The following is a 27,928-nucleotide window of genomic DNA, read 5'->3' as shown; positions in this document are numbered from 1 at the left end:
TGCAATCTGCCCCAATGTTGGCCACGGGGAGCAATTGCATCATCATTTTCCAGTCTACCCGTTGCAAAGTTGCACCTTCTAAGGCCGGGCAATCGGTCTGTTCGAGAATGCCGTATGTACCTGCTTTTTTCTTTTTGTTTCTTTCCGGCCGACAGTCAGGGACTGCTGAGTGACGACACTGACAGAAGCAGATCACGGCAGATCCCCTTTGCGTGGCAGTCGGCCGAGCTCTGATTGGTTGAAAAGAATGAGGATCACTACTAGAATTGGCAGGAATAGAATACGGTGTTCGCTTCCTGAGGCATGAATTTCGGACGTCTCTTTCTCTCCCGAATGACGCGAGCCCTGCAGGACGGAAAGGCAAAAAGCTTGACATCTGCATCTTTGCACATGAAAAAGAGAAAAGTGCAGTTCACGACAGGGTACTACTACTACTACCATACTATTAATCTACTGAGATTGCGACGCAAATTTGATTTCTCAATTCCCCACCAATGTGACCGCTTTAAATTGTTTCGTTCATTGATCAAACCTGCTGGCCCAGGCCCCCGGACGTCATTGACCTCAGATATCCCAGTTGTGGCTGCATCAGTGACTCGCCGAGCACCATGCCGGTGTTGCCCTTCTTCGCGAGCATCGCAGAAGACGCGGCTGCTCCGACTGTGACTCTTACTGCCCGCGAAGCCGCATCCGGAATTCTCGGGTCGATATCATTGACGTGCTGGGTGTTCCTGTTGGTACGTGAAGGACTACCGATAGTCGTGAGGGGAGTTGGGTTCTAATGACACCCGGCAGGTGCCCCAACTCATCGAAAACTACCGCAATGGCAGCGCAGAGGGTCTCTCAATGGCATTTCTCTTTGTTTGGTTTGTCGGCGACGTAACCAACATGGTGGGTGCGATCTGGGCACAACTAGTCCCAGTGATCATTGCCATTGGTGTATACTTCTGCCTTGCCGATGGCGTCTTGATTGGGCAGTGTCTGTATTATAATGCACGTAATGCCCGCCTTGGACGACGCCTCAGCTCTCATCGACCGTCCGACAACGCACCGCCGACTCCGACAACCCCGCTGCTTGGGAGACGTCCCAGCGACGAGCTAAGTGGTCCAACGTCGCGGAGAAGGAGGTCTTCGGCATCGTGGCGGGAACATTATCAGCGTAGAGAGAGCCATGCCCATCCTGATGACACTCTGGCAAAGATTGTCGAAGAGACGGAGTCGGGATCCCGCGCTTGGATCAAGAATGGTGTCAGCGTCTTGGCTATAGCAGGCATTGGAATTGTGGGCTGGACTATCGCATGGCAAGCTGGTCTCTGGAAGCCACAACCGGTGGAATATGACGGAGGCAAACAGATGGCCGTTGGAGCGCAAGTGCTGGGCTATTTCAGTGCTGTTTGCTATCTGGGGCATGTTGAACATCTCTTGCTGCCTGACTATCGGGCTAATACAGGGCTGCAGGGCGCGGTTGCCCCAAATCTACAAAAATTTCAAAGACAAGTCCTGTGAAGGTGAGTCAACCATTTGACTGTTCGCATCAACGTGCTGCGCATCACTGACTCGATGGCTAGGGCTGTCATTGCTCTTCTTCATCCTTTCCCTACTTGGGAACCTCACCTATGGAGCTGGTGTATGTAGCGCTCCCTGAAAAGTAACCTCGAGTCTCGCTGACCAGAAGCAGATCCTCGCACACTCAACCGAGAAGGATTATTTTATGAAGAACTTGCCTTGGCTGCTCGGCTCGCTCGGAACAATGGTGGAGGACATTGTTATCTTCGTTCAGTTTCGCATTTATTCCAGAACGGCTGTTGACTCGTGACAGGCAATGTTTCCTGTATTGTTCAAGGTTGCAAGATCATAGGAAAAAAAAGTCGTAGCTTGAGACAATTGCAATAATCTTCTAGGGAGCAAGCTCCTTAACGGAACATGGACATGTATTGGAGCCTCAAGATGCCTCAAGATTGGAATTGATTTTTTTTTCTCATTCCTAATGAATTCGTGTCTCATTCTCATACACCAAACGGATACCACCCAGGATCTCGTCCATAAACCATGAAAGACCACCTTTGCACCATCCTCCCAGCGTCCCAGAGTAATAACTAGCCGTCATCACCAAGGGTTGAAGTGTCGGGCGAGGAAAGGACAAAGGTAGAAAGGCATCCCGTTGCGCAACCAAATTCTATCGAGTACAGCAGGCGAGGAGCGTGACTAGTGGAAAGACTTGGAAAGGGTTCAAAGGAGGTATATTTCTTTTTCTGAGAAAATAAAGAACAAGGGTATATGCATCCGTTTTCCTTTTTAGTCGAACAGACCCAGACCCATGTCCTCGTCGGATTCCTCCTTCTCTGTAGATTTCGGAAACGCAGACGTTAGTGATATGACTGTCTGGAGTCGAAGCTGTTCTTCTGAGATATGCCGACGTACCCTCTTCCTTCTTCTCCTCGGCCTTGGCCTCGGCCGGAGCAGCACCACCCGCAGCAGCGCCGGCGGCGGGGGCAGCGGCAGCAGCACCACCAGTGCCGACGTTCGTCAGGAGCTCCTTGACATCCTTGCCCTCGAGAGCCTTAGCGAACAGTTGGGGCCAGATCGCCTCGATGTCAACGTTCGCGGACTTGATCAGGGTTTGCAGCTTGTCGGCCTGTAGTGGAATGTCGAGAGTTAGCCTGAGCCTGATAGACATGCTGGGTCGGAGCAATTCATTCGTTAGATCCTCCTCTTGGACTCATTGTGGGCTTTATGTGCGATGTCCACGAACTGTCCGGGCAATTATTCACAGTAGGGAACGGGGAAGACATACGGTGATCTCAACGCCGTCGTCGGCGAGGATCAGAGCCGCGTAGGAAACAGCAAGCTCGGGGGTAGACATGGCGATCGATTCTTTCGTGGGCGAGAGGCAAAGATGGTCGATTGTTGCCGAGCTGTGGGATTGACGGACGTGGGAGAAGAAAATGAAGGTCGCGAAATTGCAGCGGACTGGAATCGCACTAGAACCAAGTCGGATCCCACCAAACACGGCAAAGCCCAAAGTGTGTGCTGGGCCTCGCGTAAAAACCCTCGCTTATCGGGGCCTGATTGCGCTTAGTCCGTATGAGGAATAGCACAGCGCTGACTCAGCCATTTCCGGAGATACGTCGGGCCGGTTGGACCCAAGGTAGCTCAGTACCTGACTTCTTCACAGGATGGCGGGCGGTTGAAGAGTTGCTCTGCAGTGGTCAGCCAAGGTCCGTAGGCCAGTCACTGATTGTAGAAGCGAGAACTACAACGCTGTAGGCTTCCGTATCTGCATCTCTTTGCGCCCGGGAACAGAAATATTCGTTCGACTTTCCACCTAGCCTACGCCTCTGCATCACTCCACTGGCCAGAGACCCGAACCACCCCCACCTCGAATCCCGCGCACGCCTTTATTTCAGGTGTACATAGCTCCTTCGCTGAAGTGACGCCCGTGTTGGTAATTCGAACCTCTCGACCATCGTCTCAGTTCACGCGAATGCGTTGCGGCCTGGCAATTCTTCCCACGCCATGGACTCCCCCGCCGTCCCGGTTCCGCTCGATCCCCAAGAGCAGCCCATCCTCGACCGTCTGCTACGAATCCGCGACAAGCTGCTGCTTCTAAAGCAAGATAAATCTTCATACATTAAATCCCGCGATGTGCTGCCGTTGTACGACGAAGTGATTGCGCAGGTGGAGGCTCTGAACGCCATCCGTGATGAACATGACCGTCTTCAACCACACAATCGATGTAAGCTGGAGGAAAGACGTTTTTGCTTGGACAAGCATCGGGCTGATCAATATAACCTCGGACCAGTGGACTATGTTCTGGATGATTGCTTCCAGCTGATTTCCCTTCTGTTCCTGACCGTTGGTCGCAATAATGAAGCTCCAGCTACGTGAGTTTGGACGCACCCCGTGGAGGCAGGTGAGCCGCCAAACTAACTTGGACGCAATGGTTTAGATACTCTCTAGCAACCACAGTTCAGGTATGACGGCTCCGGCCCCTTCAAGAACGCTTCCCGGGGAACTTCGTTCCTAACATTCTGGTACAGCGTCTGCTAGACCATCTCGAAGAAGCCGGATGCTACAGCTCCAAGGATCTCGAGTCGATTTCCAAGACCCTCGGCAACATGCGTCAAACCATCGAGAGGAGCAAAGAGGCCCATTCGCCTCACCTCGTGACGCTCCTTGACAGTCGCCTTACGCGATGCCAGAAATCATTGGACAGATTGTTTAAGGACCTAGAGACGCTCTCCCCGGAGCTCACCCCAGTGCATGAGACTTTAGTCTCCATATTGCGCTCTACCTCCGCGGCAAACACGCGGTCAAAGGTAAGTTTGTGTCTGAGTCAGATTGTTGACGTGATCTAATCGTTTGATGATCCAGTTCTCATCTTCCGAAGTCAAGCAATTGCAGGAGAGGCTGAAGGAAATTGATGCCCAAACAAAGGATGGCAACTTCGTTGGGTCTGATGGAAAAGTCCTGGCCGGAAATGATGTTGTAAAGCCACTTCTGGAACGATGCTGGAGATGGACTGAACTTGTGTTGGAACGGTAAGTATTGATACTGCCAGGGTGGGTGCCGACTCATGGTCTAACTCGGCTTTAGGAAAGGTGTCATCGACGAGCGGTTCAAAGAGCAATATGCTCGCTTGTTGGACATCAGAAACCAGTTAGAGAAACTATCTGTGACTCAAGCCTGGTCTCTTCGCGAGACGGATCTGTTCCAGTTTCAACGTAAACTGGATCGCATCGACGAGACGCGCGTCAATGGCAACTTTGTTGATGCTACAGGCCAACCGGCCGACTTACATGCTCAGCGAGTACGACACTCCGCCTGTCTCTTTCAGGGATATTTGTGATGGCTAACCTTGACTCGAGACCCTCCTATATTTGATCCGACGCAGCTACGGATATATTTATGGGCTGCTTATCTCGTCAGAACCGGTTTCCGAGGCGCTTCTGCCCATCTACAACCAGCTGCAGACGTTACGGCGCTGCCTGCTGGAAGTGAAAGAAAACGGTGGCGTTTCCACTGCACGAGAGTTGTATCCATATAGCATGAAAGTATGTGACATGTGCCATCTTTCTACGATATCTTGCTAATGAAGCCTCCTTCAGCTTAACTCGATTGATAACATGCGTGTCGACGGTAAATTTTATGTGGGCAATGACATTCCCGAAGGTCAAGCCAGCGTCAATGCGCTCCTGGCAGAGTGCTACGACCTGTGCTACGAGCTTCGAGCGGCCGTTGATGAGGATAAAGAGCGGGGATGATTGCACTATATGCTGGTTCAGTATCTGCACCTGTATATTCAACGCATTTTGTACTGGACTTTGTTTTTATTGTTTGGGGTTTGTTTTGGTGGGCTCCAGGAGTTTGGCAGTCGTGGCGTAAACAGGGACGCGGCAACGCTTGGTTTAGTCGATCTGGTATATTTGACGTCCAGGCTCAGGAATGAATTCAGTTGTTTCGAAACAATTGAATTGAACTACTCCAGATTTCCAAGTGATTCAGCAACTAAGCCAACGACTTCGGCACAAGAAAGGAAGTCCAGTATCCAAGTCCGACCAAAAAGACAATCTTGAATGAAAATGTTGACTGTTCTAATCTCTCAAATCACCGGCTCATGGACTGTCGCATGAACGGCCACAGTACAGCGGCTGTGGCCGTCCGTGAGATTGTGCGCGACTGCGCGTAGCTTTCCATTTTTGAGTGTTAAAAGAAAATTAGAACAACCATGATGCGGTTTCTTTCCTCTTGACTTCAGTTCTTGACTTTTCAATGTGGTGTGGACTTGGACGCGTTGGTGGCGAGTGCTGGTGATTAATTGGAACGAGAGAAGAAAAAAAAAAAAAAAAGGATGCCCTAACCGAGCCCTAACCCCGGATCGAACGAGGGACCGTTGGATCTGCAATCCACCTCTCTACCACTGAGATATTAGGGCTATTGTCGGTCACACAATGGAGCCGTCGCCCGTCCGGCCTTTAAAAAGCTGCCTTGAATGTCACGTGAATAGCAAAGGTATTCATTTTCCACGTGATTCAGAAAGTGGAGCGCCGAGGTCGGCACGCCGAGGATGGACGTGAGCCAATGACAGTGCGTGCAATTCAGACGCTCCGGAGTCCGGGGTAATTTTCGATTTATCGACAAGGAAAAAAAGCAGACTGTTGACTTCAATCAATTCGAAGCGCAAAACAAAGAGAGCACTGGACCAGCTTCCCCGCCGGTCCTACATACTGTCGGGGACGCCATCCTACCTTTTAAGTTGCTGGTTAACTCCGAGGTAACGGGATGGTACGGCAGGTCGTTTGGCAGCGGGCGACCGCCTCTCGCAGGGTCAGTGTGTTCCTACTCCTAGTGGTCTGCGGACGTACCGTACTCACAGCTGAGTAGCTTGCGAGCCGGCTTTTCTCGCAATCGTCCCTGCATCGCCGCGGCCTCGCGACAGAAGCGCCGTCATCCTCGCGCATACCACCATACCCTAAAATCATCCAGAATCTCGAGCAAGTCCGGCGCATACTGGGGCAACAGCGAGCGCTGACTCTGGCGGAGAAGATTCTCTACGCGCATCTCGACAATGCCGAGGAGTCGCTGCTCTCAAACACCAACAATGGCCGGGATATTCGCGGCCGGGCAAATCTCAAGCTCAAGCCGGACCGCGTTGCCATGCAAGATGCGTCGGCGCAGATGGCTCTCCTCCAATTCATGTCCTGCGATCTCCCATCCACCGCTGTGCCGGCGAGCATCCATTGCGACCACATGATTGTCGGCGAGCGCGGCGCGGACACCGATCTGCCGGCCTCGATCCAGGGCAACAAGGAAGTGTTTGACTTTTTGGAATCCGCGGCCAAGCGCTACGGTATTGAGTTCTGGCCGCCAGGTGCGGGCATCATTCACCAGACCGTATTGGAAAATTACGCTGCACCGGGTTTGATGATGCTGGGAACGGACAGCCATACCCCGAACGCGGGTGGCCTTGGCGCAATCGCCATCGGTGTCGGGGGTGCCGATGCTGTGGACGCGCTGGTCGATGCGCCCTGGGAACTAAAGGCTCCAAAGATTCTCGGCGTGCGGCTCGAGGGGAGACTCAACGGGTGGACCTCGCCCAAGGATATCATTCTGCACCTGGCCGGAAAGCTGACCGTGCGTGGCGGAACCGGCTACGTGATTGAGTACCATGGTCCTGGCGTCGAGACGTTGAGTTGCACTGGCATGGCGACCATCTGCAACATGGGCGCCGAAGTCGGGGCTACAACGTCAATTTTCCCGTTCTCTCCAGGGCATGTTCCTTATCTCCGGGCGACGAACCGTGCCGAGGTTGCGGAAAAGGCAGCCGAAATCGCTGCGGACGAGCGTGGCTTGCTTCGCGCGGATCCGGGCGCCGAGTACGACCAGCTCGTGACCATTGACCTGTCGACGCTGGAGCCACACATCAACGGTCCGTTTACTCCGGACCTGTCCGTTCCGCTGTCCAAGTTTGCGGAGACTGTTCGCGAGAAGAAGTGGCCCGAGACCTTTGGGGCGGGTCTGATTGGCAGCTGCACTAACAGCTCTTACGAAGACATGACCCGCGCGGAAGATCTGGTCAAGCAGGCATCCGCTGCTGGCCTTAAGCCTAAGGCCGATCTCTTCGTCACCCCTGGTAGCGAGCAGATCCGGGCGACTCTGGACCGCGACCAGACACTGTCGACCTTCTCATCAGCAGGGGCAACGGTCCTGGCCAATGCCTGCGGGCCGTGCATTGGACAATGGAAGCGCACTGACGGCGTCAAGAAAGGCGAGGACAATGCCATTCTGACCTCGTACAACCGCAATTTCCCGGGCCGTAACGACGGGAACCGGCGGACGATGAACTTCTTGGCATCACCCGAAGTAGTGACGGCGATGAGCTATGCAGGCAGCACGACGTTCAACCCCATGACGGATTCCATTCCGACGCCCAATGGTGGATCCTTCCGCTTCTCGCCACCCAAGGGTACCGATCTGCCAGAGGCCGGATTCGCGGCCGGAAACCCGAATTTCAAGCCCAGCGCGGCCGTTCCCGACCCCTCGGTGGAGGTCATCATCTCCCCCACGTCGGAGCGATTGGCGCGGCTGGACCCTTTCCCTCCGTTCCCTGATCATGATCTCACAGGGCTGAAAGTTTTGTACAAGGTCAAGGGCCAGTGCACGACGGACACGATCTCGGCGGCTGGGCCATGGCTGAAGTACAAGGGCCATCTGCCCAACATCTCCGCCAACACGCTGATCGGTGCGGTGAATGCGGAGACGGGTGAGACAAACGTCGCCTACGACGAGCAAGGGAAGCAGCACTCCATCCCGGAGCTCGCGGAGCAGTGGAAGGCCGCCGGCATTGAGTGGCTGGTTGTCGCGGAGGACAACTACGGCGAGGGCAGCGCGCGCGAGCATGCGGCGCTGCAGCCCCGATACCTCGGTGGGCGCGTGATCGTGGCGAAGAGCTTTGCGCGCATCCACGAGACGAACTTGAAGAAACAGGGTATCGTCCCACTCACGTTCGTCGACCGGGCGGACTACGACCGCATCGGAGCCTGCGACAGGGTCGATACGGTCGGACTGTACGACATGCTGCGGAACGGCGGTGAAGGAGAGGTCAAGCTCCGCGTGACCAAGCACCGCACGGGCGAGACGTTCGACATCCCCGTCAACCATACCCTCAGCAAGGACCAGTGCGGGTTTATTCTGGCGGGCAGTGCCCTGAACCTGTTGGCCAAGAAGGCACGATAGATTTCGGGAGTTATTTGTATCATAGAACTGAACATAGACGCGCTCTGAGTTGTAAATGCCTCAAAAAATTGAACATTAGTCGGTTGTCTATGTGATTGTGCCATACGGAGAGTATTGTCATTGTCAATTTGGATCGCTGTTCAGACTCCAAGGCCCAAACCTCAATTCAGGCATCCTTTGGCTCTTCCACATTTTAGCGGTCTACAATTCCAGCTGGAATGAATGCAGGTAATTGAATCCATTGGTAAAAGGGTAGATATCTACCTGGGTTCTACGAATTCAGACTATGGTCTCTTGATCAAACTATTCCGTTCCGAGTACAATTGCGGCATGCCGAAGCAGGGAAAGATGCAGCCTCGAAATATCCAACGGATCTCAAAGAAATGCATGCCGTAGTTCAATCATTCGTCAGACTGTCATGGACCGTGGGAGCAATTGAATTCAGTGCATTGGATTCATCATGTCCACGCCAGCGCTTGACTTTAGTTGCCGTTCTGGACGCAGCTTGGTTCGGCTTCTGAACATAGTACACCGTACATAGGACAGAAATGAGTACTGTATGAGGATTCGATAGTTCTGCATTAAAAATCGAATCTACTACTGTGCTGAAAACGGCCAATTCGTTCCGTAAGCGTATACGAGTAGGAGAAACTTGGAACAGAAGATAAAGCCGATGAACCTTGATGAAGCTCGCGTCCAATCACTTTTTGGCAAATCTCTTAGGTACTACCTGATTTAGTATAGCGTGAACTAACTAGTGGGAGCCTTGTTGCAGATCCGTCCATGAGCCTAAGTCCAAGACCGGAGTTAACCGGGAAGCTCCAGTCCTCAACGGAACAGGCAACAAAAATCTCTTGCTCAACGAGTCCTCCGAACCCCACGGATTCCAGGAATAAACTGGAATCCACAATCTCCTGCCAACTCCCGGTAACTCCTGATATGGCCGACGCCAGGAACATTACAAATAACTCCACCGCCAACGGAGTTAATGGAGGAGTTCGTGTTCATGACAAAGAACGTCATATCCGGTTCAATACGAGGAGTTTGTGGGATGACAAATATGTCTTTTGTCTACCAGAGTAGATGGCAATAGTAGATATATAAGTACCCTTCGAAGACCTCGTGGAATGGCAGTGATCAATTCCATACTCTCGCCATTGAATACATAAGTACTATCCTGAACTCTCCTACGGAGTGAGGTGACGACAATGTCGCGCATCTACGCAAAAGACCAACCAGCCGGTTTTACCAACCGGATACGAAATGTTGCCATCGTCGGGGTATGCTCAACTAGACCATTGTGACCGTCGAGTTGGGAACTTTCTCGCTAACTCAGAAACCTATCAGCCCGGTGGATCAATGGGCCGACATATTGCGCAGGAGCTGGTCAAGACCGGTCAGCACGTGGTAACCGGTCTGTCCCGCAAGGGCAGTTCGTCCAAGATTCCCGACGGCGTGAAGGCCGTGTACGTGGATTACGAAGACGAAGCGCGCGTGGTGGACATTCTTCGTGGGCAGGACTTCCTCATCATCACTCAGGCCTCGCAGGCTCCGACGGAGCAGCAGTCGAAGCTGATCAAGGCGGCCGGCAAGGCTGGCATCAAATACATCATCCCGAACGTCTTCGGCATCGAGTACACCAACGAGGAAGTCATGAAGGACATTCCCGGCGCCATTGAGCGCACCGTCCATGTCCACAAGGAGATTGAAGAGATTGGCGCCTCCTGGATCAACATCGTCAGCAGCTTCTGGTACCAGCACAGCCTGGCGCTCGGCCCGGAAGCGTTCGGCTTCGACTTCAACGAGAAACGCATCACTTTCTACGACGACGGGAATGCGAAGATCAACACCAGCACCCTTCCGCAGTGCGGTCGCGCTGTGGCGGCATTGCTCAGCCTCAAGATCTACCCAGACGATGAGAAGGACGAGAGCCTGACCCTGAGTGGCTGGCTGAACGGCCCGTTGTTGGTTTCGAGCTTCCTGGTCAGCCAGAAGGATATGTTCGAGAGTTGGAAACGGGTCTCTGGGGACAAGGACAGCGATTGGAAGATTGAGTACGAGTCCACCCGCGAACGCTATGACAAGGGCGTCGAACGCATGAAGCAAGGAGATCCCATGGGCTGGGCGCAGTTGCTCTACGCGCGTCTCTTCGCCAGCGGTGACGGGAATTACCAGGATACACTTGGCCTGCATAACGAGCTCCTGGGTCTCCCTGTGGAGGATTTGGATGAACAAACCCGTCTCGGAAAGGAGACAGTGGAAAGTGGATATTCTTATAAACCAATCTCGAAAGGTTAGATTCTGGATAGAGGTTGGCAAAGCTACCCTGGTTAATGATAATGTCTTTTGGATGTAACATCGAGTCAGGGTTTGAGTCGAAACTTCCACGGAGCGCTCTGTCAATTATGTCAAGGTATTTCGATTGTGCTGCATCGTACCATTTAGTGAATAGTACTAGTAGTCTGAACAGTCAAGTACTGAGAATGCTGATTACAAGACTGTCTCGGCGACGTGCAGACGTAGGGTGTGCTGTAATTCGACGACAGCTGACGGTCAGCGGAATTATTGGATTCCTTCGATAGCCACTCTTCATTACGCGGCTCTTTAGACATCGCCATAGTACGATACTCACCAGCGCCGACTAGTAGACGAGGAAGAAAATTCGGGAAAGAACAGCACTATCCTCGGCTTACGAGTAGACCGAGCAGGATGGGGATCATGTCGATGGTCAAAAACGTCATTGGGAACAATTGAAGCTTTGGTAGTCAAGGACGACCGCATCGAAGTCTTATGTTAGGGTTCATACTTACAGTTCGAATTGCCGCAGTTCAGCAGACTCTGTTTGGCAATCACCACCCTGGTCACGGCTGTCGAGCAAGTCCTCAGCAGCCAAATGTGGGTTAGATTCCTAGCAGGCGGTTTTCTAAAACTGCTCAACATGAAGGTAATAATAAGTACAGTATTTAGTGAGTGAGTGCTCGGAGTTATAATATTGTCCAGAGCTGCATGCCTTGAGGCGGTTCCAATGGATTGGAGCTTGGCGCGGAGGATCGACAGGGCCGTTCGGTAGGTAGCCGACTCTAATCGGGCCAATCACTAATTTAGGCTATCTGTTCGTTCAGTCGGCAATCGTATCAAACATTGTTGAAATGACTCACCGCAATAATCTACTACATAATCATCATCGAGATGTAGTACTGAATAGCATACCGCTCTTTTTATGTAGGTGATGGTTGTCCCCTTCCAGACAGGCCTCGCGAGAGGCGGATTAGGCAGACAAAAGAGCGCAGCACAGTCTCAAGTCTCGACTTTTTTATCAGCATGAAGCCCTCCTCTCAGTGCCGTCCGCCTAAAAGGCATTTGATTTATCTTTTGACTCGGGCCTACAGTACCAGTTGTCGCTCAGACCCTTCGCTGATGCTGGTCTAAACTCCAAAGACTTACTAAATGCTCTCGTTCGGCCGACTGAGACATCAAACCGTCTTTCGAACGAAAGCCAGTAGTAGCTGTCAGAACAGCTGCTAATGCAAGACCACTGCAATCACTACTTCCTCGCCGACATTAATACACGGTAATGGCTGTGCAAATTGCCCCAGGGTTTAGCCTGACGAACCGGTGGCTCCTGTACACCAGCTACTTCCTAGCCCCGGCACAGTTTGTGTCAGGACTAAACAGCAACTGCCTCAGCAACTTCGGCTTTCTCATCTTTAACTGGTACACCCAAATCCAATGGTACCAGCTCATGTCGAGCAAAGAGGAGATCCACGCCATTTCTCTAATTCTGCCGCACTTCAACCTGCTCTACGCCGTCTCATACCTGGGAGGCGTCACGTCCGGCGACATTCTCTTGGGCGTTCCCCTTGGTCTCGGCACGGCTGGTGTGATGATCTTGAACACGGTAGCGGCTTGGAAGGCCTGGGCAGTGCACCAATCGCCAGGCTACGGCGTTGATCAGTTCTTCTTCTTTGGCTGGCGAACTCTGACCAAGGGCTGGCATCACGGGCTCTTCTTGCCGTGGCAAATCTTCGACACCATTCTGGCGCTGGTGTGCGTCATTTCGGCATGTGTTTTGGGTTTTTTTGCACCGCTAAACTTCCGAGACAAGGAACTGGAACGTGTCGAGTGGTGGGACAAATATCCTGCCATCCCCGTGGGAGCTGTTTCCATGCTAATCGGGGGTTGGCCTCTTATTCTGTGGACGGAGCTTATCGTATCGCGGAATCATCTCGAGTCGGAAACCGATATGACGGCTGTATGGTTGTTTGTTGCTCAGGTGGCGGCCTTGTTGATACCTAGCTGTGGTGCTACTTTGTCGTGCTGCAGAGGCATGTTGGGACTTTGCAAGTCTTCAAGCTCTTCTGATGTTTGATTGGAATATGTCTGTCACCACAGAAGTCAGAAGAAGATGATTTGCGGTTTAGACTTCGTCTGCCTGATCCACAACGAAAAGTTGCCAGAAGGGTGTGGTGCAACGACAGCCCGACCCGATCATTATCTACCCAGTACATGACCTACCTAAGGAGGTACCTAGGTAGGTAGGTAGATATGTCTATCTATCTATCTAGGGCCTCTTCTTTTTTCCTTCATTAACCCTTGTTATCCAGGCGGTATCGACGTAAAGGAACTACAGCCCAGGACACACCGCGCATTGAAGGCTTGCTGACCTCGCTCCAATCCTGCATGCGCCCTCGATCGCTTCTTGTCGAACGCGTTGGATCCAGTAGATTGGCTCTGCGAGTTCATATTGAGATTGGCAGAGGTGATGAGTACTAGAGTTAAGAACTTTAAGTAAGTACTTCGTTGTATGCTGCAGATGGGACGAGATTCTGGAGTGTCAGATCAAGTTCGAAGCAGAACTTTGTACTCAACATCATTCTCTATGTTGTGATATGAGAAGGGACTTTTTTCTGTGTACGGAGTACTCTCCGTACTTAGGGTTCTTGAAGGCTTGAACCCCTTCAAGCCTCTTGATGGATCAGCTTGTACGAAATGACGACTGATAAAACGCCCTAGCCACAGCACCTCGGGTGTTGGATTGGTTGATGAAATGAGTTACTGCAGTGATCAACATGATGCGTACAGACATGGAAAGCGTGCCGCTTGTATACAATGGCTTTTCTTTTTCCTGGCCAAGGCTTTGCGAGAGTGACAAGCCCGGCCCAGCCTCGCCTCCTGACTTTCTTACGTGTCAGAATAAAAACACCCTCTCTGCCCCGTCAGCCTGAGCGGCGCTTCATCTTTCCACTCGTTCCTGCCTCTTGTTTCTCCAGGCCTGTTCTGGCTCGACTGAAGACTGAAGAAATGAAAGCCCTCGTTCGACCGACTGAGGAATCACCCGTCTTTCGACTCGCTATCAAAAACAGCTGTTCGCGCAAGGAGGGTCACTACTTCACTGCCGACGTCAAAAGTTTCCCCATGAGCTCCCTTGACGACCTCCTTTCCGACCTTAATAATTTCCCCAGGCAACTCAAGGACGAGGTAATCGTCCCAGGGTTTAGCCTGACGAACCGGTGCCTCCTGTATGCCAACTACTTTCTAGCCCCGTAACAGTTCGTATCAGGACTACACAGCAACTACCCTGCCAACATCAGTATTCTCCTCTTCAACTGGTACACCCAAATCTGATGGTTCCAGCTCATAACGGGTGACGATGGCACGATCGGCGCCATCTGCCTAATCATGCCGCACTTCAACATGCTTTACGCCTGGGTCGCGTCAGCTCAGCCAACCCTCTTGTGTCCATCCTCTGTTGTTTCGGCACGGCCGGTGTGATAGTTCTGAACACGGTAACTGCTCGAAGGGCCTGGGCTGAGGAGTATTACAGACCGGTTCTATCGCTTCGATCATTTTATTCTTCTTCTTTCGGCTGGCGAATCTTCCACCCGGGCTGGCATTTGGGGATCTTCCTTCCATGTCAACTCGCTGACAGCTGCATCGAAATGGCATTGTATGCCGCCGCAAATCTACCGCTAGCGTCCTGGAAAGATGTACTGGAAAATGTCAAGGATACAGATAGTGGTACTCTATCCAGCCAATTCCATTGGAGCCATTTCCATGGTAATTCTGGGCTGGAAACTTGTTGTGTGGACGGAATCTGAGACGAATATGGCCGCTGTATGGTTGTTTGTTGCTCAGGTGGTGACAATGTTGATACCTCCTAGTACAGTATGTACTACCTTGTCCATAGTCTGACTCTGGTGCTGAAGGTGCGGTGATGAATCGGGCACAAGCCTGGCCAAATTGCCAATCAAAACGCTAGCCCGAAAAGGCTAGTCTCCGCGCTAGCACGCTTACGTACTAGATTGAAGGCCTCAGTCAACAATCGAGGGTTAGCCCCACATCAACATCGGCGTCATACTCTGAGCCCCATTTCCGAGACGGATGTGGGAGACGAGCATCGGACCGAGGTCTGATATAAGTAGGACAAGGCGGACCATTTGCCGTAGACAAGTAGGACAGGAAAGATTGAGATTGTAAAAGCACCGCGACTCCTCCTTTTCTTTGTTCTGTCGTCGACGAAATCATGAGCCAGTCCCAGGAAGTCTTGCGCCCGGCCTTCGAGGGCCGCGAGGAACCCCGTATCTCGTACGGCATTCCGTTCGATGAGGCGGCCGCCAAGCATGTTGAGCAGACCTTCAAGGCGTCGCGGGTGTACATCATCTGCTCGGGATCATTGTCGCGGAACACGGACTCGCTGGAGCGGCTGAAGCGCGGACTGGGCGATAAGGTCGTCGGGGTGCGGATTGGCATGAAGAGCCATACACGATGGTCGGAAGTGCTAGAGATTACCAACGATGCACGACGGGTCAATGCCGATCTGCTCATTACGTTGGGTGCGGGGAGCTTGACGGACGGAGCAAAGATTGTGTCTTTTGTACGTCTATAGTATGACACATTTTACATCTTGGGACATCCCGTGATTGACTAGGGTTGTTGTCATTTTTCAGGCCCTCGCAAACAATGTCTCGACAAAGGAAGAGCTGGCCACGCTCGCCGAAGGGCCCAACAAGCGCGCACACATCAACCCCTCGGAGATCCCCATCATCAGCATCCCCACCTCGCTCTCCGCCGGCGAATACTCCAACTTCGCCGGCGGCACCGAGGACAGCACGTTCCGCAAGCACAGTTTCCAGAAGCCGCTCAAGGGACCCCGGCTGGTGATCCTGGATCCGAAGCTGGCAGCGACGACACCGGACTCGGTATGGCTGAGCTCGGGAATCCGCGCAGTTGACCACTGCGTCGAGACGCTCTGCTCCAACATGGCGTATGAGGATACCGATGCGCTTGCGGAGAAAGGGTTGAGTCTGCTCGTTCCCGGGTTGCTGCGGTGTAAGCGTGATCATGAGGACTACGAGGCGCGGCTCAACTGCCAGCTGGGTTCGGTCGATGCCATGGCTGCCTGCACGAGTGGGAAAGTTGAGTTGGGTGCGAGTCATGGGATTGGACATCAGGTAGGAATTATGTTCCCTCCTAAGCTTAGATCGATATTTGTATTGCTAAATAATTGATTACAGCTCGGTCCCCTTGGCGTCGGCCACGGCGAGACAAGCTGCATCCTCCTCCCCGCGGTGTGCAAGTGGAACGCCGCGCAGAATGCCAACGTCCCGCGCCAGCAGCGCGTGCTCCGTTTCCTCCTCGACATGCCCATCGTTGCCGAGCTGCTGCAGAAGCGCGGCATCGACGCCGCAAAGGCTGACCTGGGCGATGTGATGGATGCCATCATCCGGGAACTGGGCATGCCGCGATCGCTCAAGGACGTCAACGTCGGGCGGGACAAGCTCGACACACTGGCCGAGAACAGTCTACATGACCGCTGGTGCAAGAGCAACCCGGTGCCGTTGAAGGAAAAGAGCCAGGTGCTGGAGATCCTGGAGATGGTTGTTGGATAGAAAAAACATTCATTTGGGTCGGCAGGTATATACATTACACAGAATGAAATGAAACGATGAATCACGAATTCTCCCTGATATATTCCGCCACAGACTCTTGCAGCGTATCCGTCTGGGGATTCCCGATCAGATCATTGTCCCTCTTCTCGTAGAGCGTTCCGCCCTCGGCCCAGATCCGTCGGAGGATCACCACGACATGATCGGATTCCTTCTCGAGCTCCCGGATGCGAGTGAGCGAGGTTTCCTTGACATCCGTCCAGGGAGCCCCACCGGTCTGCCCTTCGAACTCGGCAAGGATCTCACCCGGGGTGGTCGTAAACGAGTTCACCCGGAGAGCCTTGTTCAGGGCGGTTTCGGGATGGCGGAGGGCAGCGAGGACGAAGTCCCCGGTGCTATCTCAACGTCAGCAAGAAGAATAATATAATCCTGCTCGGACAGATGATGGAGGCGTACTCTTTCATCGTCGTCAAACTAACCCGATTATTCCTCTCTACAAGCACCGCTCTCTTCGCCTTCACATCGAACCCGCCGGCCTCTTCGGGGCCGCTGAAAGCATAGTACATATCCGCATACGGACCCGTCACGACATAGGTATACGCAAGACCAGAGCAACGAACCTCGGGGTCCTCCTCCAGGTACGCCCGGACCTTGAGCTTGCCCTGATGGGGCTTCTCATGGGCCGAGGACTCGTTATACTTGATATCTGTGCCATACTCGGACGGGAAGAACCATTTGACCGAGCCGGACGCGGCGGCCAGCTTGATCAAGGGAATCTGATGCAGAATGGCGGTGCGGCCGAGGGCCGACACAACGGTGTCGATGCCTGGGTTCATAAAGTCTCGGTCAAGATCAGAAACAAAAAGGATGCTGAAGGATTATTAGCTCACCCTTGTACGCCTCCGACACCTCCTTCTCATTCTCAATGCTCCCGTAAATCACATCCACGCCCTTGGCTTTAAGTTCATCCAGCTTCGCCGCCTTGCTACTGCCCGCAGCCGGCGGCGACGTGAACACCGCGATGCGCTCGAACTCGGAGCGCGCCGACACGATCGAGCGCGTGATGAAGCTGCCAATGGCGCCCGTCGCGCCGAAGATCAGTAGATTCCGAGGCTTGAATGCGACTGCCATGGTGTCTCGTCTTTTCTCTGCACTGAGAATTGAGTTCAATTGATCAGTCTGACATGAAACTCAAGTAGCCCTCAATCCCATCACGTCTTCGCAGGCCCTTTTGTCGTCACTTGTCCTGATGTAATCTCAGACCCCACCTCGGGGCATCCCCGCATCACGGCACGAACTCCGAGGGGCTGCTGACTAATCATAATTGCCAAACGTGTCGTAGTACGACACCAGACGGAACACCTCACACATCATTTCAGTACGGAGTACTCCTTACGGGGGGTTATACGTTCGTATCAGAGATCGCGCAGATCACGGATCTGCCAAAATCTCCGCCGGCGACGGTCCCACCGAATGAGCGTCTTTACCTTGCCAGCTTCGTCTTGATCCAGCTCAGGGCGTGCCTGATCGAAGAGCGCTTCCATGGGCGGCTCCTCCACCAAAAGCCGTTCCTCCCCCAGCCCGACTCCACCAGGGTTTACGGTTGAGAGTCTTCTTTCGGCCGTAAAGTAGAGAGACGACGTCTTCCAGTGGTTTGAAGAGCTCCTTGGGGAGGGCGCCAAGCCAGGCATGAAAGCCGAGCCGATGCTCGTCATCTGCATTTAGATCATAGGGCGGTACGCAGAAGAGAGGTCTTCCAGTAATTAGCTGAAAGACAAGGCAACACAACTCCGAGTATCGAGAATATTGCTCACCACTCCGGTGAAATTAAGACTATGGGGGAGTAAAGAGCTTCGTTGGCGGATCGGTCAAGAAATATGCTACAAATACATGTATGGATTACTCCGTAGTCTGAACGTTCATCGAATGGAAGATAAAGGACTGATCGCCTCCCATATCAGATCACTTTGACCCTGAATCCTTCGGCGTAGCGAGTGAAAGGCACCAATGGCTGCGAAATGTAAAGAAACCTGGGCGTCCATTTATCCTGTTTCCCGTCTAGCCTCTGTACCTGGCGCGAAAAACAGTCATCTAAGTTTCCCTGTCAGAGTTCATCGGAGACCGAGCTGACGTCGTCGAGAGTGAAGAGTATGTTCCTTAGCTGGAAGTCTCTATGGGCGATACCATGTATGGAGACACGCAAGAGTCTGCAACGACTGCTTCAAGATCCTCTTTTCTATAGACACCGGCCAGCAGACTTCCATGTCTATCATACGTGGGTAAGACTGCGGCGACTCCTCGACTATGGAAATCACACTGAGTCCCATGGGTTCGAATACCAGGAACTTAAGAACCCCATGGGGGCTGTGGTGGCCCAACTCATCCAGCAGTCGCGTGATATACCAGACCACCTCTTCGCGAGGTGCCGTTTCGGCGATATGACGGAGAATCCAAAGCTGGGTGGTTGATGACGAGATCTCCGACACAAGAATCTACAGAGCGACATACTATACTTAGCCTAAATTTCTCGACGACAATGAGCAACGTGGAACTGGGATGTCGTAGGCAAACAAGGCAAGAAGCTACACCCATTCCAGGTCCCGCAGGAGCCATATACATTTGTGGAGTACGAGTCATCGTCAGCTTCCGGATGACATTGTACTGGTCTTTGAAGACATCTCCGAGGTCGACGGGGTGGTACGCATCTGGGTCGTAATCTTCAATCCACTCGCATCACGATGGCAATGAAAAATGTTCGACTCTCGGCTTCTCCACTGAATGGCGGAGCGGGAGGGGGAAGATACCAATGGCTGTATATCGTCTCAAGAGGGTTTAAGAGGGTTCACAAAAGAGACAAGTACCGAATGAAGTACTTATTGATTCAAAGCAGGACTTGGATGAAGATTGTGATAAATCAAGGTCAGTGGGAGAGAGACCAAGCGTGGAGAACAAAGAGCTTATTGACGAAGAGGAATGAGCAAAGAAGTGCAAACGGAACTAATACTTCATGCAGAACATCGGGTATGCCAAACCTAATGGAACACTAGCTGTACGGTACCTCATCAGACCAAGTAGGTGATCCATCCGGGAGTGGTCCGCGAAGTGACTAGGTGGACTATAAGCATCCTCTGAAGTACTGATTCGTAAACTCAAGGGGAGTCTTCATTGCATCATCGTCATATAACAATGAAATATAGTATAACCATTGCATACAGAACTAGGACAGGCATCATTCGCCCCATCTAACATCCGAAAATCTTTGGCATCGAACCATGTTCACTGGAAATAACTTCTGACAGTCATCTGATTGTCTGGGTTCACGCCCGCGAGGATCGCCTCTGCATTCAACCCGGTCGCTTGGACGAGGCGCTTCGCAGACTCGGCCACCCTCTTGGCAGTGTTCCCCTGTAGTGACTCCTGATCGAGAGCCTGGACGATGTAGCCAAAGACCTTGTCCGCGTTCGAGAACACGGTCGGGTTTTGCCTGGTGCGCGTTAGTCGGCCGATTCAACATACAAGGGAAGATAAGACCTACTGGTCAATCAGCTGGGCGAGGAAGGAGTAGGCCCACGGGGCAGCCTCCTCGTCGTTAGTGATGGGTAGAGTGTTCAGCCAGTCTCCGATCAGATCCTGCGGGTTCTGCACCTTGGCGGAGTTGAAGTGCAGGATCTTCGCGATGCTAGCTGATGCGTTCTCCGTAGCGAAGACGTTGTCTCCGGTCCGTGCGTGAGGGTGTTGTGTCACCTGGAAGAGGCTTGGGATGCAGGCCGCTACGAAATCGCTCCAAGCGGGACCACCCTTTTGAGCGGCCATGCCCACTCCGTATGCTGCCGCCTGTCGGTTGGCTGCATTGGCGTCCTGCAAGCCATTGGCAAGCGGCTGCATGATGTGGTCTCGGTAGTTCCAAGACTCGTCACCACAGAACTCGAGCACGTCGTCGATGATGCAGGTAGCCCACTGACGCTGAGTAGGGTCATTGCTAGTGATGAACGCGTCGTAGATTGGAAGCAGGCGCTGCCACGCCGGCAGGAAGCTCGCGCCTTGGTTCTTGAAGATCGTATGGAATGCCTTGTTCATGTCGCTGAGAAGGGTCTGATCATCATCGATGGCATAGGCGATCGACAGGTTATCCTCATCGTCCTCGGCCTCCGCCTGCTCCTCCGCACGCTCCTTGACTCGCGTCTGATAGTCGTCCAAGGTGGACTTGACAGAGTCGATGAAGGCCTGCATGTGCTCCTGGGTGAGGCTGTTTTTCCCAGCAACTTCCACCGACTCGTAGAAGCACTGGAACATCTCGGCCAACGTCTCAATGCTAGGCTCAGCACTGAGGACTTCGATGATCTTCTCAGCCGTCTTGTTCCAAATCTCAGCGAAACCCGGTGATTGCACCCCGTGGGCCTTCTTGTACGAGTTGAGCAACTGGGGAACCAGCTTGGCAGACGATATCCTGACAGGGTCATGGAAGAAGAATGACAGGCCCGGGATGGCAATCTTTTCCAGGGTTTGAACGACATACGGCTCGAAGGCGGCTTCGAGTATCTGGGCATACACTGTGATGAGCTCGATGCCCGTGTTCTTGTCTTCAAGTGTGCTGGTCTTGATGCCAATGATCTTTCCGCGAAGAGGGACAAGCTCCCAACCCTCATCCTGGTCGACAAGGTCAACCTGATCTTCGTCCTCCAAGAGTTGAATGTCAGCCTTGGCTGAGGCGACTGTAAGCAGAGGCGGCATGACGGCACCCAGGAAGGGAACAAAGTCCTGCCCCAGGACCCGGCACATGCGACCCCAGCAGTGAAGGAGATACTGCGACTGCGGGTCATCCGGATCAGTGATGTTCTGCTGGATGTTTCCGAGCAAATTGACCAAGTGCATCGCGTCCTGACCCATCCGTTCCTTGCCAACCGCGAGCGCGATCAGAGTCGCACACTCCATGGCCTTCGCACGCAGCAAACGGTACTCCTTGGACTGCTCCTCCTGAAGGACCTTGAACAGAAGAGGCATCAGGGTGTCATAGTACTGGCTAAACGCCGCCTGTGCCGAGTCCGCGATCGTGGCGATCGTGGACAGCGCCTGTTCCTGGACGAACCGCTTCTCACCACGCAGCAACTGCAGCAGATGCCGCAAGAGCTCGGCCAGGTAGGGCTCCAAAATCTCCTTCTCTGCCTCCTCGCAAAAGTTGACCAGGGCAGCCGCGGCATGGGCCTGAACGCGTGGCTCGGGAGAGTTCAACACGGGAATAATATTGTTCAGAACCACTGAGTGGTACTTTTCCTGCATGATCCCGGCGAAATCCGTACTCATCTGTCCGAGTGCATTGCATCCAGCATATCGTACTCGCGGATGCGGATCCTGGAGCGCTGGAACGACGAGGGCGAGAACCTGATCAAGCTCGCTCTGCATGAGCTCGCGACAACCCTCGGATATGGCCGAGATTGCCATAAGAGCTGCGTGCCTGTCCCGCCAGGAACCAGACGACATCATGCGAGGGATCCAGGAGAATGTCACGGGCAAGATAACCTCACCGCCAAGCCTGTTAGCAAGGCGGTCCATTGCCTGCTCGCCGGCAACGTGGTTGAGATCGCTTTCCTCCAGATCCAGCTGGCGTCCAAGTCAGCATATTCGGAAAGGTATCAAATCCTCCAATGACGATAGACGTACATCTTCAGAAGCATTCCATTCCGAGGCATCCTCATCATCGATCCCGACATCCGTCATCAAACTCAAACACTGAGTGACCATCTCCCGGGCATAATCAGGATCTTTCTTGCACATGTTTGGGGCGTAATCTACGAATGTGGCCATCAGCTCGAGCGCATTCTGCCGGACCTGGTCGTCGAGCTGTTTGTCGGCGATAACGCTGATGCTGAACTTGACAAGGTTGTTGAAAAGGCCCTTGAACATCTTAGGGGAAATCTCTGCCAGTTCAATGAGGGACATGAACGCCTTGGAGAGGTGATCACCATCCTCTTCGTTCTTGAGTGGCGGGAGGATGTTGAGGACGTCAGGGATGAGGTGGAAGAACTTGGGTTGTGCCTTCTTGCCGATAGAGCGGAACAGAGCCGCAAAGGCATCCATCACCGCGATTCGGACCTAGGCGCGGACATTGATCAGCACGCTTCATGTCACAACCGAGGCGGTAATACTCACCGCAACGTTGTCATCTCGGAAGCCCTTGGCAAAGACCCCAATGACAGCGTCGTGGTGTTGTTTCTGAATGATGCCCGGGGTTGTCGTGAAGATACGGAAGGCCGACTCGCGCACGCCCGCCTCGGCCGATTGGCTTGCCTGAAACAAAACCCCCAGGAGTTCTGGCCATGATTCATCTACAGCAATGATGGGTCCAATTCAGCCACAGGCACAGGCCCACCCTCTCCAGACGATCACATACCGTTATCCGTGTACTGTCTGGCCACTTCGGCGATCGCATCGCCAACTTTATTCCGCACATCGGCCAAGGTTTCCGTCCCCAAGCAAGACAAAAGCTTCTCTCGTATGACCACCCGTTTCTCTGGATCTAGACTGGAGAACACCTCCTTGGTCTCACCGGTTCGCGGGTCTTTAGTCGTCCGTGTGGATATACGTCGAAAGAGAACGGCTGCAAAAGATCTTGTCTAGGTCAACGAGGCGGTGATTAGCTCGATACAATCTTCCTCGGGGATGCTCAGGCCCGGCTTACCGCAGCATCCTCCGAGCCTTGCAACTGCTCGGCCAACGCGAGCAGGAGCACATCTGGCCGATTGCGGACCCAATCGTTATTCAGTTGGTCCTCTGCCTGCGATCGAACATTGTTGTCCGGGGTCGTGAGCGCTCGGAGGAGCTGAGTAAGGGCGTTATGAACGTCCGGCGGCACAAGGGACATGTTGAAACTACGGTTGGACAGAAGTACCCTAATGCATCGAAGATGGAGGCGTCAGCACGGTCGCGAAAGAGCGTACGACTAAGTATTCTTCGAATTGGTAGGCGTCTCGAGGAGAAATCCGCTCGATTGCTCATGAAAGGGGGGCAGAACACTTTTTTTCGTACCTCTCGAGTCAGCAGCAAAACGGAGTCAGAAATGAGCGGCTGTCACAGGGTTGAAAAGCGGAAATCAGTGCAGCTTCGATGCGGGATCTGCATCCCAGCCGGACGAGTAATTCGAGACTGAGGCTCAACGCGACTCGCGAGCAGGACTGGGAAGCAGAAAAAAGGTGGGATGTTGATGAGGCCAAAGATCCCGCCTGTTTTGGGGCCGCCAGGTCCCGCGGGTGATCTCGAGCCTGCGCTAGACCAGAAGTAGTTTAGTGTATTCATAGCAACTTCCTTGTATGGATATTCGTAGCATTGGATGTACAATATCTGGACTGGGGGGCCTGGCTGGCTGAGGCATCAATTGCAAGTTGTGGCTACTACATCATGAGTCGGCAATATACACGATCTCTTCTAGAGAATATTGGCATGTAATTGGTAAAGGAACAAAGGCCCAATGAATGACGGGTATGACAGGATTAGAAGTGGACTACAGAATGCGAAAACAGACCCCTGGACAAGGTTCGGATAGGAGAGCATGCAACATTCGATCACCGATTGCTGGGACGGCTGAGAATGAACACACCAACAATGACAGCGGCCAAAGTCACAATTGCGCCTGGAAGGAGCAGATCGTTGGGCACGCCGGGAATGAGCTGTTCCTCCGGCGGTCGATGGGAGATGGACTGTCGAGACTCTTTCAAGGCCCGTGGGCTCCCCTCGGTGTCTTCATCGTCAGCCGCATGGGGAATGCGTTCTCGGAGGCCGGACTCGGGCGGAGTGACCGATTTGTGTTGCGGTTCCACGGGAGCAACTGGAGGGTTAGCAGGGTCATGAACAAACAGGTCGACTTTCTCGTGGCGAAGCCGCCGAGCTTGATGGACTGCATCGGCAAGATCTTGATCGGTCGTAATCGATACCGTGTCACCCTCATTGTCCAGGTAGCTGAGCGCGAAGCCCGTGCTGCTGAGCTTGCCGTCCTCCATGGTCGGTTGACCACCAACAGCGTCGACTTCGGGCCCCAGCTTGGCAATAACGTTGGAAACTAGTTGGCTCAACCCTTCAGACAAGACTACATTGACCCGATGGACGCGGCCGCTGGGAGCCTTGAACTTGAACGGAAATGGAGTATTCTCATCGTGGCGTGTATCCAAGAGATCGGAGCGCCCTTCGTCTCCATGGTGGGAGGCCGAATCATTCGGAAGAACACTATCTACGCGATCGAGGCCGGCCTTGGACATCTCCGGACTCATGGTTGAGCGGTGCGGAGTGTGCGGGCGGTGACTAGCGCTACCGGACACCATTGAGTCCGATTCGTGGTCCATGGAGAGCCAGAACTTGTTCCAGGCAGGGCCTTCATCATCCTGGGAAGTCATGGAATTGATCTGCAGAAACGAGTCAGCAATCTATATTCTCGAAAAGAGATTGGAAATCATGCATACTTGTTCCAGCGTAGCGTAGGTGAGTCTCAGCACGTCGACCATGCCAACAATCTCGCCCGCTTCATTCATAACGGGCAAATTCAAGTAATGGCCATCTGGCTGGTTGTCAGCCCACAGATCGAATTTGTACGGCGGGAACTAGAACATACCGTGCATCTTGCGCAAAGCCGCCTGGATGCTCATATCGGTCGGCGCGAAATCAGGATGAGGAGTCATCACACGAACAACACTGCAGGTGGCGGGGTCAAGACCCGGCGCAATCACTCGCAGGACGACATCCTTGCTGGTGAAGATACCCGTGATCGACCCCTGATCCTGAACAAGTAGTGCTGTGGTATGGTGCTCCTTCATCAGCGCAGCAGCCTCCTTGACCGATGTTCGGACGGAGACTGTGACCGGGGGCATACCATCCAGCACCGACTCCAAGGTCGGGCCGGACATTTTCTGGCGCAGGGCCTCCACATACTGGATGATCTGCTGGGGCTGGCTTGCACCCAGTTCCGACTGCACGCCTTCCAGCGCATCGTAGAGCTTCCGAGACGAGGCATACGCGCGCTCCAGCTTCTCCATGGCATCGTAGAAGCATTTTGTGATATCCAAGATACCTGAGATATCCTGGTTCTCATCCATGACCGGGAGATGCCTGAAACCCTTACGAACCATCAGATCCAGCGCATCAGTGGCGCTTGTATCCGTGCGAGCACAGAGCGGGTTCGGGGTCATAATCTCCGCGATTGTCACGTCGTGGGCACGCAGGCCGGCACCGACCACACGGAAGGCCAAATCCTTGGCCGTGAAAATTCCCGTGATGCGATCATCGTCATCAGTCACCAACACGCAATCCTCCCGCTTGGCGGCCATCAACTGGGCGGCCTCTGAGACTGTTATCGTGGGCTTCACCTGGAGCGCCTGGCTGGGCTTCAGGGCCAAAACGGTGCCGGGCGGCGCTTTGCGCGTGTGCCGAGGGCGCTGGATATGATGCCTCTTCTTATTCAAATCGGCCTCCATTTTCCGTCGGATCGCCTAGTTATCGCCTCTGATATCAGCACTAATCTACATCCGAGGCGCGCACCATGGAATCCAGGAACCCGCAGTGCCAATCCATGGAAACGAAGTCAATGTGGGCAGAAGTACCTCATCTCGCTTTGACTGGGCCTGCCGCTGTCTGCTGGCCGAGGCCGTGCTCCCAACCTCACTCTGCCCATGGTCATTCTTGGGGCGAGGAATACCGCTGTATTCGAAGTCTGGCATCTTGCCTCTGCCGATCGTCTTATGGGGATTTCCCCGTAGTGTACCGCTGGTGGCGGACATTACTCTGATTTATCTAGCAACCAGGGAAATAATGAACCGCCAACAAAGGGAACATGAGACAAAACAACAAACAAATTACTCGATTCGACACGAGAGGCGCAAGGGGGGTGTGTGAAGAAGGGGATCTCAAGGCAATCTCGAATGTCGTTTCTGGCGGGATAAACAACAAAATCTTGGGTCAGACCATCGGTCGGGAGACGCTAATTCCATTTAGGAATAGCGCGTTTTATCACATGATTCCGCAAAATGAGTGAAATAATCAATCAGTAAAAGAGCGTGCCGGGTGCGTGGGTCACGGTTCGTCGGGAACACTCGGGCTGATAAGCGGAAAGTACACTAATTCATTTACGGTAAGAGACCACTTGTTGCTGCCTCAGGCATCACTCCCGTGACCTTAGCCTCGCTTAGTCTAGGGCTTCCGCCCACAGACCCGCGTGACGCTGTCGCTTGGAACAAAACCACCGACACCGACAGTCTCCGAAGGACGCGACAACTAAATTCTTCTGCTGGAAGAGTCCTTGTTTCTGTCGACCGGTCGCACACAGCTAAGCCGTCAAGATGCCGAAGAAGCGTGCGAACAAGTAAGGCTTTTCCGGGTCCTTTTTGAACAAGTTTTTATTTCTTTTCGCCCTCGACCATGTGAAGATTTCGAACTCCACGCATACATGGTTTCGAACTCTGCAAATGCTACAGACACTATCAATTGCACAAAATTGTGGGCTTCTGAAGGCTAACAGCAATCCAGCGGTCGTAACAAGCACGGCCGCGGCCACGTCAAGCCGATCCGCTGCTCCAACTGCTCGCGATGCACTCCCAAGGACAAGGCGATCAAGCGCTTCACCATCCGCAACATGGTTGAGTCGGCTGCCATCCGTACGTGAAACACGCCCCTTGTCGCAGTTCGTCCGGACGAGATTCGTCGTGACTACGGATATCGAATCTCGAGTGACCCCGTGAACGTTTCCAGATTCGAGTTGAATGCATCGACTAATACGGATTTCTTGCCACACAGGTGATATCTCGGATGCTTCCGTCTACGCCGACTACGCCGTGCCCAAGATGTACCTGAAGCTGCAGTACTGCGTGTCCTGCGCCATTCACGGAAAGATTGTCCGGTATGAAGCACAGAGATCCCACCAAACTAAAACGCCCTTGAGAATCGACGAATACTGATGGAAAACTTCGATACATAGTGTCCGCTCCCGGGAAGGCCGTCGCAACCGTGCTCCGCCGCCGCGGATCCGATACAACCGGGATGGCAAGAAGCTGACTCCCCAGCAAGCCGCTAAGGCATGAACAACGAAAAAAAGGGTAGATGAGTTTGGTTTCTTTCATTCTCACCTAGAATGGAATTAAAAAATGGTGAAAATGCATACTGGCGAACTCGTTCTTCCCTTTCCATGTCCTTCGGGTCAGTTCTCTCTGTATGTACTTCGTGACGTTTTTCTCCCAGGCCGAATGACTGGTTGCGACAATGGGAATGAGTATCCAAACTATAGTCTTGGAGATTCCGACTCCCGGATTCAATGCAAATGCATCGGCGCCTAC

General features: G+C 53.3%; 13 protein-coding genes and 1 non-coding gene across 14 annotated transcripts; 9 read left to right on the top strand and 5 right to left on the bottom strand.

Annotated features, from left to right (window-relative positions):
* Positions 1–608: 608 nt before the first annotated feature.
* On the top strand, positions 609–1,816 carry VTN31DRAFT_2134 (uncharacterized protein; the record flags this gene model as incomplete). Its single annotated transcript, XM_069402269.1, has 5 exons — positions 609–737; positions 796–1,406; positions 1,459–1,508; positions 1,569–1,627; positions 1,679–1,816. 5 exons carry the CDS (start codon positions 609–611, stop codon positions 1,814–1,816), a joined length of 987 nt encoding a protein of 328 aa, XP_069257230.1.
* A 479-nt stretch (positions 1,817–2,295) lies between these two features.
* On the bottom strand, positions 2,296–2,863 carry VTN31DRAFT_2133 (ribosomal protein P1; the record flags this gene model as incomplete). The annotated part of the gene is made up of 3 exons (XM_069402268.1): positions 2,296–2,342; positions 2,422–2,635; positions 2,795–2,863. 3 exons carry the CDS (start codon positions 2,861–2,863, stop codon positions 2,296–2,298), a joined length of 330 nt encoding a protein of 109 aa, XP_069257229.1.
* A 653-nt stretch (positions 2,864–3,516) lies between these two features.
* On the top strand, positions 3,517–5,264 carry VTN31DRAFT_2132 (uncharacterized protein; the record flags this gene model as incomplete). Its single annotated transcript, XM_069402267.1, has 8 exons — positions 3,517–3,736; positions 3,803–3,884; positions 3,950–3,974; positions 4,041–4,319; positions 4,375–4,541; positions 4,597–4,810; positions 4,869–5,054; positions 5,109–5,264. The coding sequence occupies 8 exons, from the start codon at positions 3,517–3,519 to the stop codon at positions 5,262–5,264; spliced, it is 1,329 nt and encodes a 442-aa protein (XP_069257228.1).
* Positions 5,265–5,863: 599 nt separating this feature from the next.
* Positions 5,864–5,935, bottom strand: VTN31DRAFT_t93. The gene has a single exon. It is a non-coding gene; the product is annotated as a tRNA-Cys (tRNA).
* A 347-nt stretch (positions 5,936–6,282) lies between these two features.
* Positions 6,283–8,736, top strand: VTN31DRAFT_2131 (uncharacterized protein; the record flags this gene model as incomplete). The annotated part of the gene is made up of 2 exons (XM_069402266.1): positions 6,283–6,327; positions 6,385–8,736. 2 exons carry the CDS (start codon positions 6,283–6,285, stop codon positions 8,734–8,736), a joined length of 2,397 nt encoding a protein of 798 aa, XP_069257227.1.
* A 1,208-nt stretch (positions 8,737–9,944) lies between these two features.
* VTN31DRAFT_2130 (uncharacterized protein) lies at positions 9,945–11,034 on the top strand (the record flags this gene model as incomplete). The annotated part of the gene is made up of 2 exons (XM_069402265.1): positions 9,945–10,016; positions 10,084–11,034. The coding sequence occupies 2 exons, from the start codon at positions 9,945–9,947 to the stop codon at positions 11,032–11,034; spliced, it is 1,023 nt and encodes a 340-aa protein (XP_069257226.1).
* A 1,276-nt stretch (positions 11,035–12,310) lies between these two features.
* VTN31DRAFT_2129 (uncharacterized protein) lies at positions 12,311–13,105 on the top strand (the record flags this gene model as incomplete). Its single annotated transcript, XM_069402263.1, has 1 exon — positions 12,311–13,105. The coding sequence occupies one exon, from the start codon at positions 12,311–12,313 to the stop codon at positions 13,103–13,105; it is 795 nt and encodes a 264-aa protein (XP_069257225.1).
* Positions 13,106–15,259: 2,154 nt separating this feature from the next.
* VTN31DRAFT_2128 (uncharacterized protein) lies at positions 15,260–16,625 on the top strand (the record flags this gene model as incomplete). The annotated part of the gene is made up of 3 exons (XM_069402262.1): positions 15,260–15,610; positions 15,684–16,187; positions 16,251–16,625. 3 exons carry the CDS (start codon positions 15,260–15,262, stop codon positions 16,623–16,625), a joined length of 1,230 nt encoding a protein of 409 aa, XP_069257224.1.
* Positions 16,626–16,686: 61 nt separating this feature from the next.
* Positions 16,687–17,753, bottom strand: VTN31DRAFT_2127 (uncharacterized protein; the record flags this gene model as incomplete). Its single annotated transcript, XM_069402261.1, has 3 exons — positions 16,687–17,017; positions 17,079–17,448; positions 17,513–17,753. The coding sequence occupies 3 exons, from the start codon at positions 17,751–17,753 to the stop codon at positions 16,687–16,689; spliced, it is 942 nt and encodes a 313-aa protein (XP_069257223.1).
* Positions 17,754–18,772: 1,019 nt separating this feature from the next.
* On the top strand, positions 18,773–19,090 carry VTN31DRAFT_2126 (uncharacterized protein; the record flags this gene model as incomplete). The annotated part of the gene is made up of 2 exons (XM_069402260.1): positions 18,773–18,901; positions 18,965–19,090. The coding sequence occupies 2 exons, from the start codon at positions 18,773–18,775 to the stop codon at positions 19,088–19,090; spliced, it is 255 nt and encodes an 84-aa protein (XP_069257222.1).
* An 808-nt stretch (positions 19,091–19,898) lies between these two features.
* On the bottom strand, positions 19,899–23,481 carry VTN31DRAFT_2125 (uncharacterized protein; the record flags this gene model as incomplete). The annotated part of the gene is made up of 6 exons (XM_069402259.1): positions 19,899–20,106; positions 20,158–22,220; positions 22,281–22,712; positions 22,770–22,945; positions 23,011–23,233; positions 23,299–23,481. The coding sequence occupies 6 exons, from the start codon at positions 23,479–23,481 to the stop codon at positions 19,899–19,901; spliced, it is 3,285 nt and encodes a 1,094-aa protein (XP_069257221.1).
* Positions 23,482–24,178: 697 nt separating this feature from the next.
* On the bottom strand, positions 24,179–26,320 carry VTN31DRAFT_2124 (uncharacterized protein; the record flags this gene model as incomplete). Its single annotated transcript, XM_069402258.1, has 4 exons — positions 24,179–25,012; positions 25,070–25,164; positions 25,219–26,092; positions 26,204–26,320. 4 exons carry the CDS (start codon positions 26,318–26,320, stop codon positions 24,179–24,181), a joined length of 1,920 nt encoding a protein of 639 aa, XP_069257220.1.
* Positions 26,321–26,433: 113 nt separating this feature from the next.
* On the top strand, positions 26,434–26,877 carry VTN31DRAFT_2123 (uncharacterized protein; the record flags this gene model as incomplete). The annotated part of the gene is made up of 3 exons (XM_069402257.1): positions 26,434–26,569; positions 26,648–26,730; positions 26,794–26,877. The coding sequence occupies 3 exons, from the start codon at positions 26,434–26,436 to the stop codon at positions 26,875–26,877; spliced, it is 303 nt and encodes a 100-aa protein (XP_069257219.1).
* Positions 26,878–26,938: 61 nt separating this feature from the next.
* On the top strand, positions 26,939–27,676 carry VTN31DRAFT_2122 (40S ribosomal protein eS26; the record flags this gene model as incomplete). The annotated part of the gene is made up of 4 exons (XM_069402256.1): positions 26,939–26,961; positions 27,126–27,253; positions 27,393–27,495; positions 27,574–27,676. The coding sequence occupies 4 exons, from the start codon at positions 26,939–26,941 to the stop codon at positions 27,674–27,676; spliced, it is 357 nt and encodes a 118-aa protein (XP_069257218.1).
* Between the last annotated feature and the right edge of the window lie 252 nt (positions 27,677–27,928).

The sequence above is a fragment of the Thermomyces dupontii genome (assembly GCF_041956625.1).
Source record: "Thermomyces dupontii strain NRRL 2155 unplaced genomic scaffold VTN31scaffold_11, whole genome shotgun sequence".
In the NCBI taxonomy this organism is placed as follows: Eukaryota; Fungi; Ascomycota; class Eurotiomycetes; order Eurotiales; family Trichocomaceae; genus Thermomyces; species Thermomyces dupontii.
The sequence above is the reverse complement of the archived record's forward strand: the minus strand, read 5'-3'. Positions and strand labels throughout refer to the sequence as shown.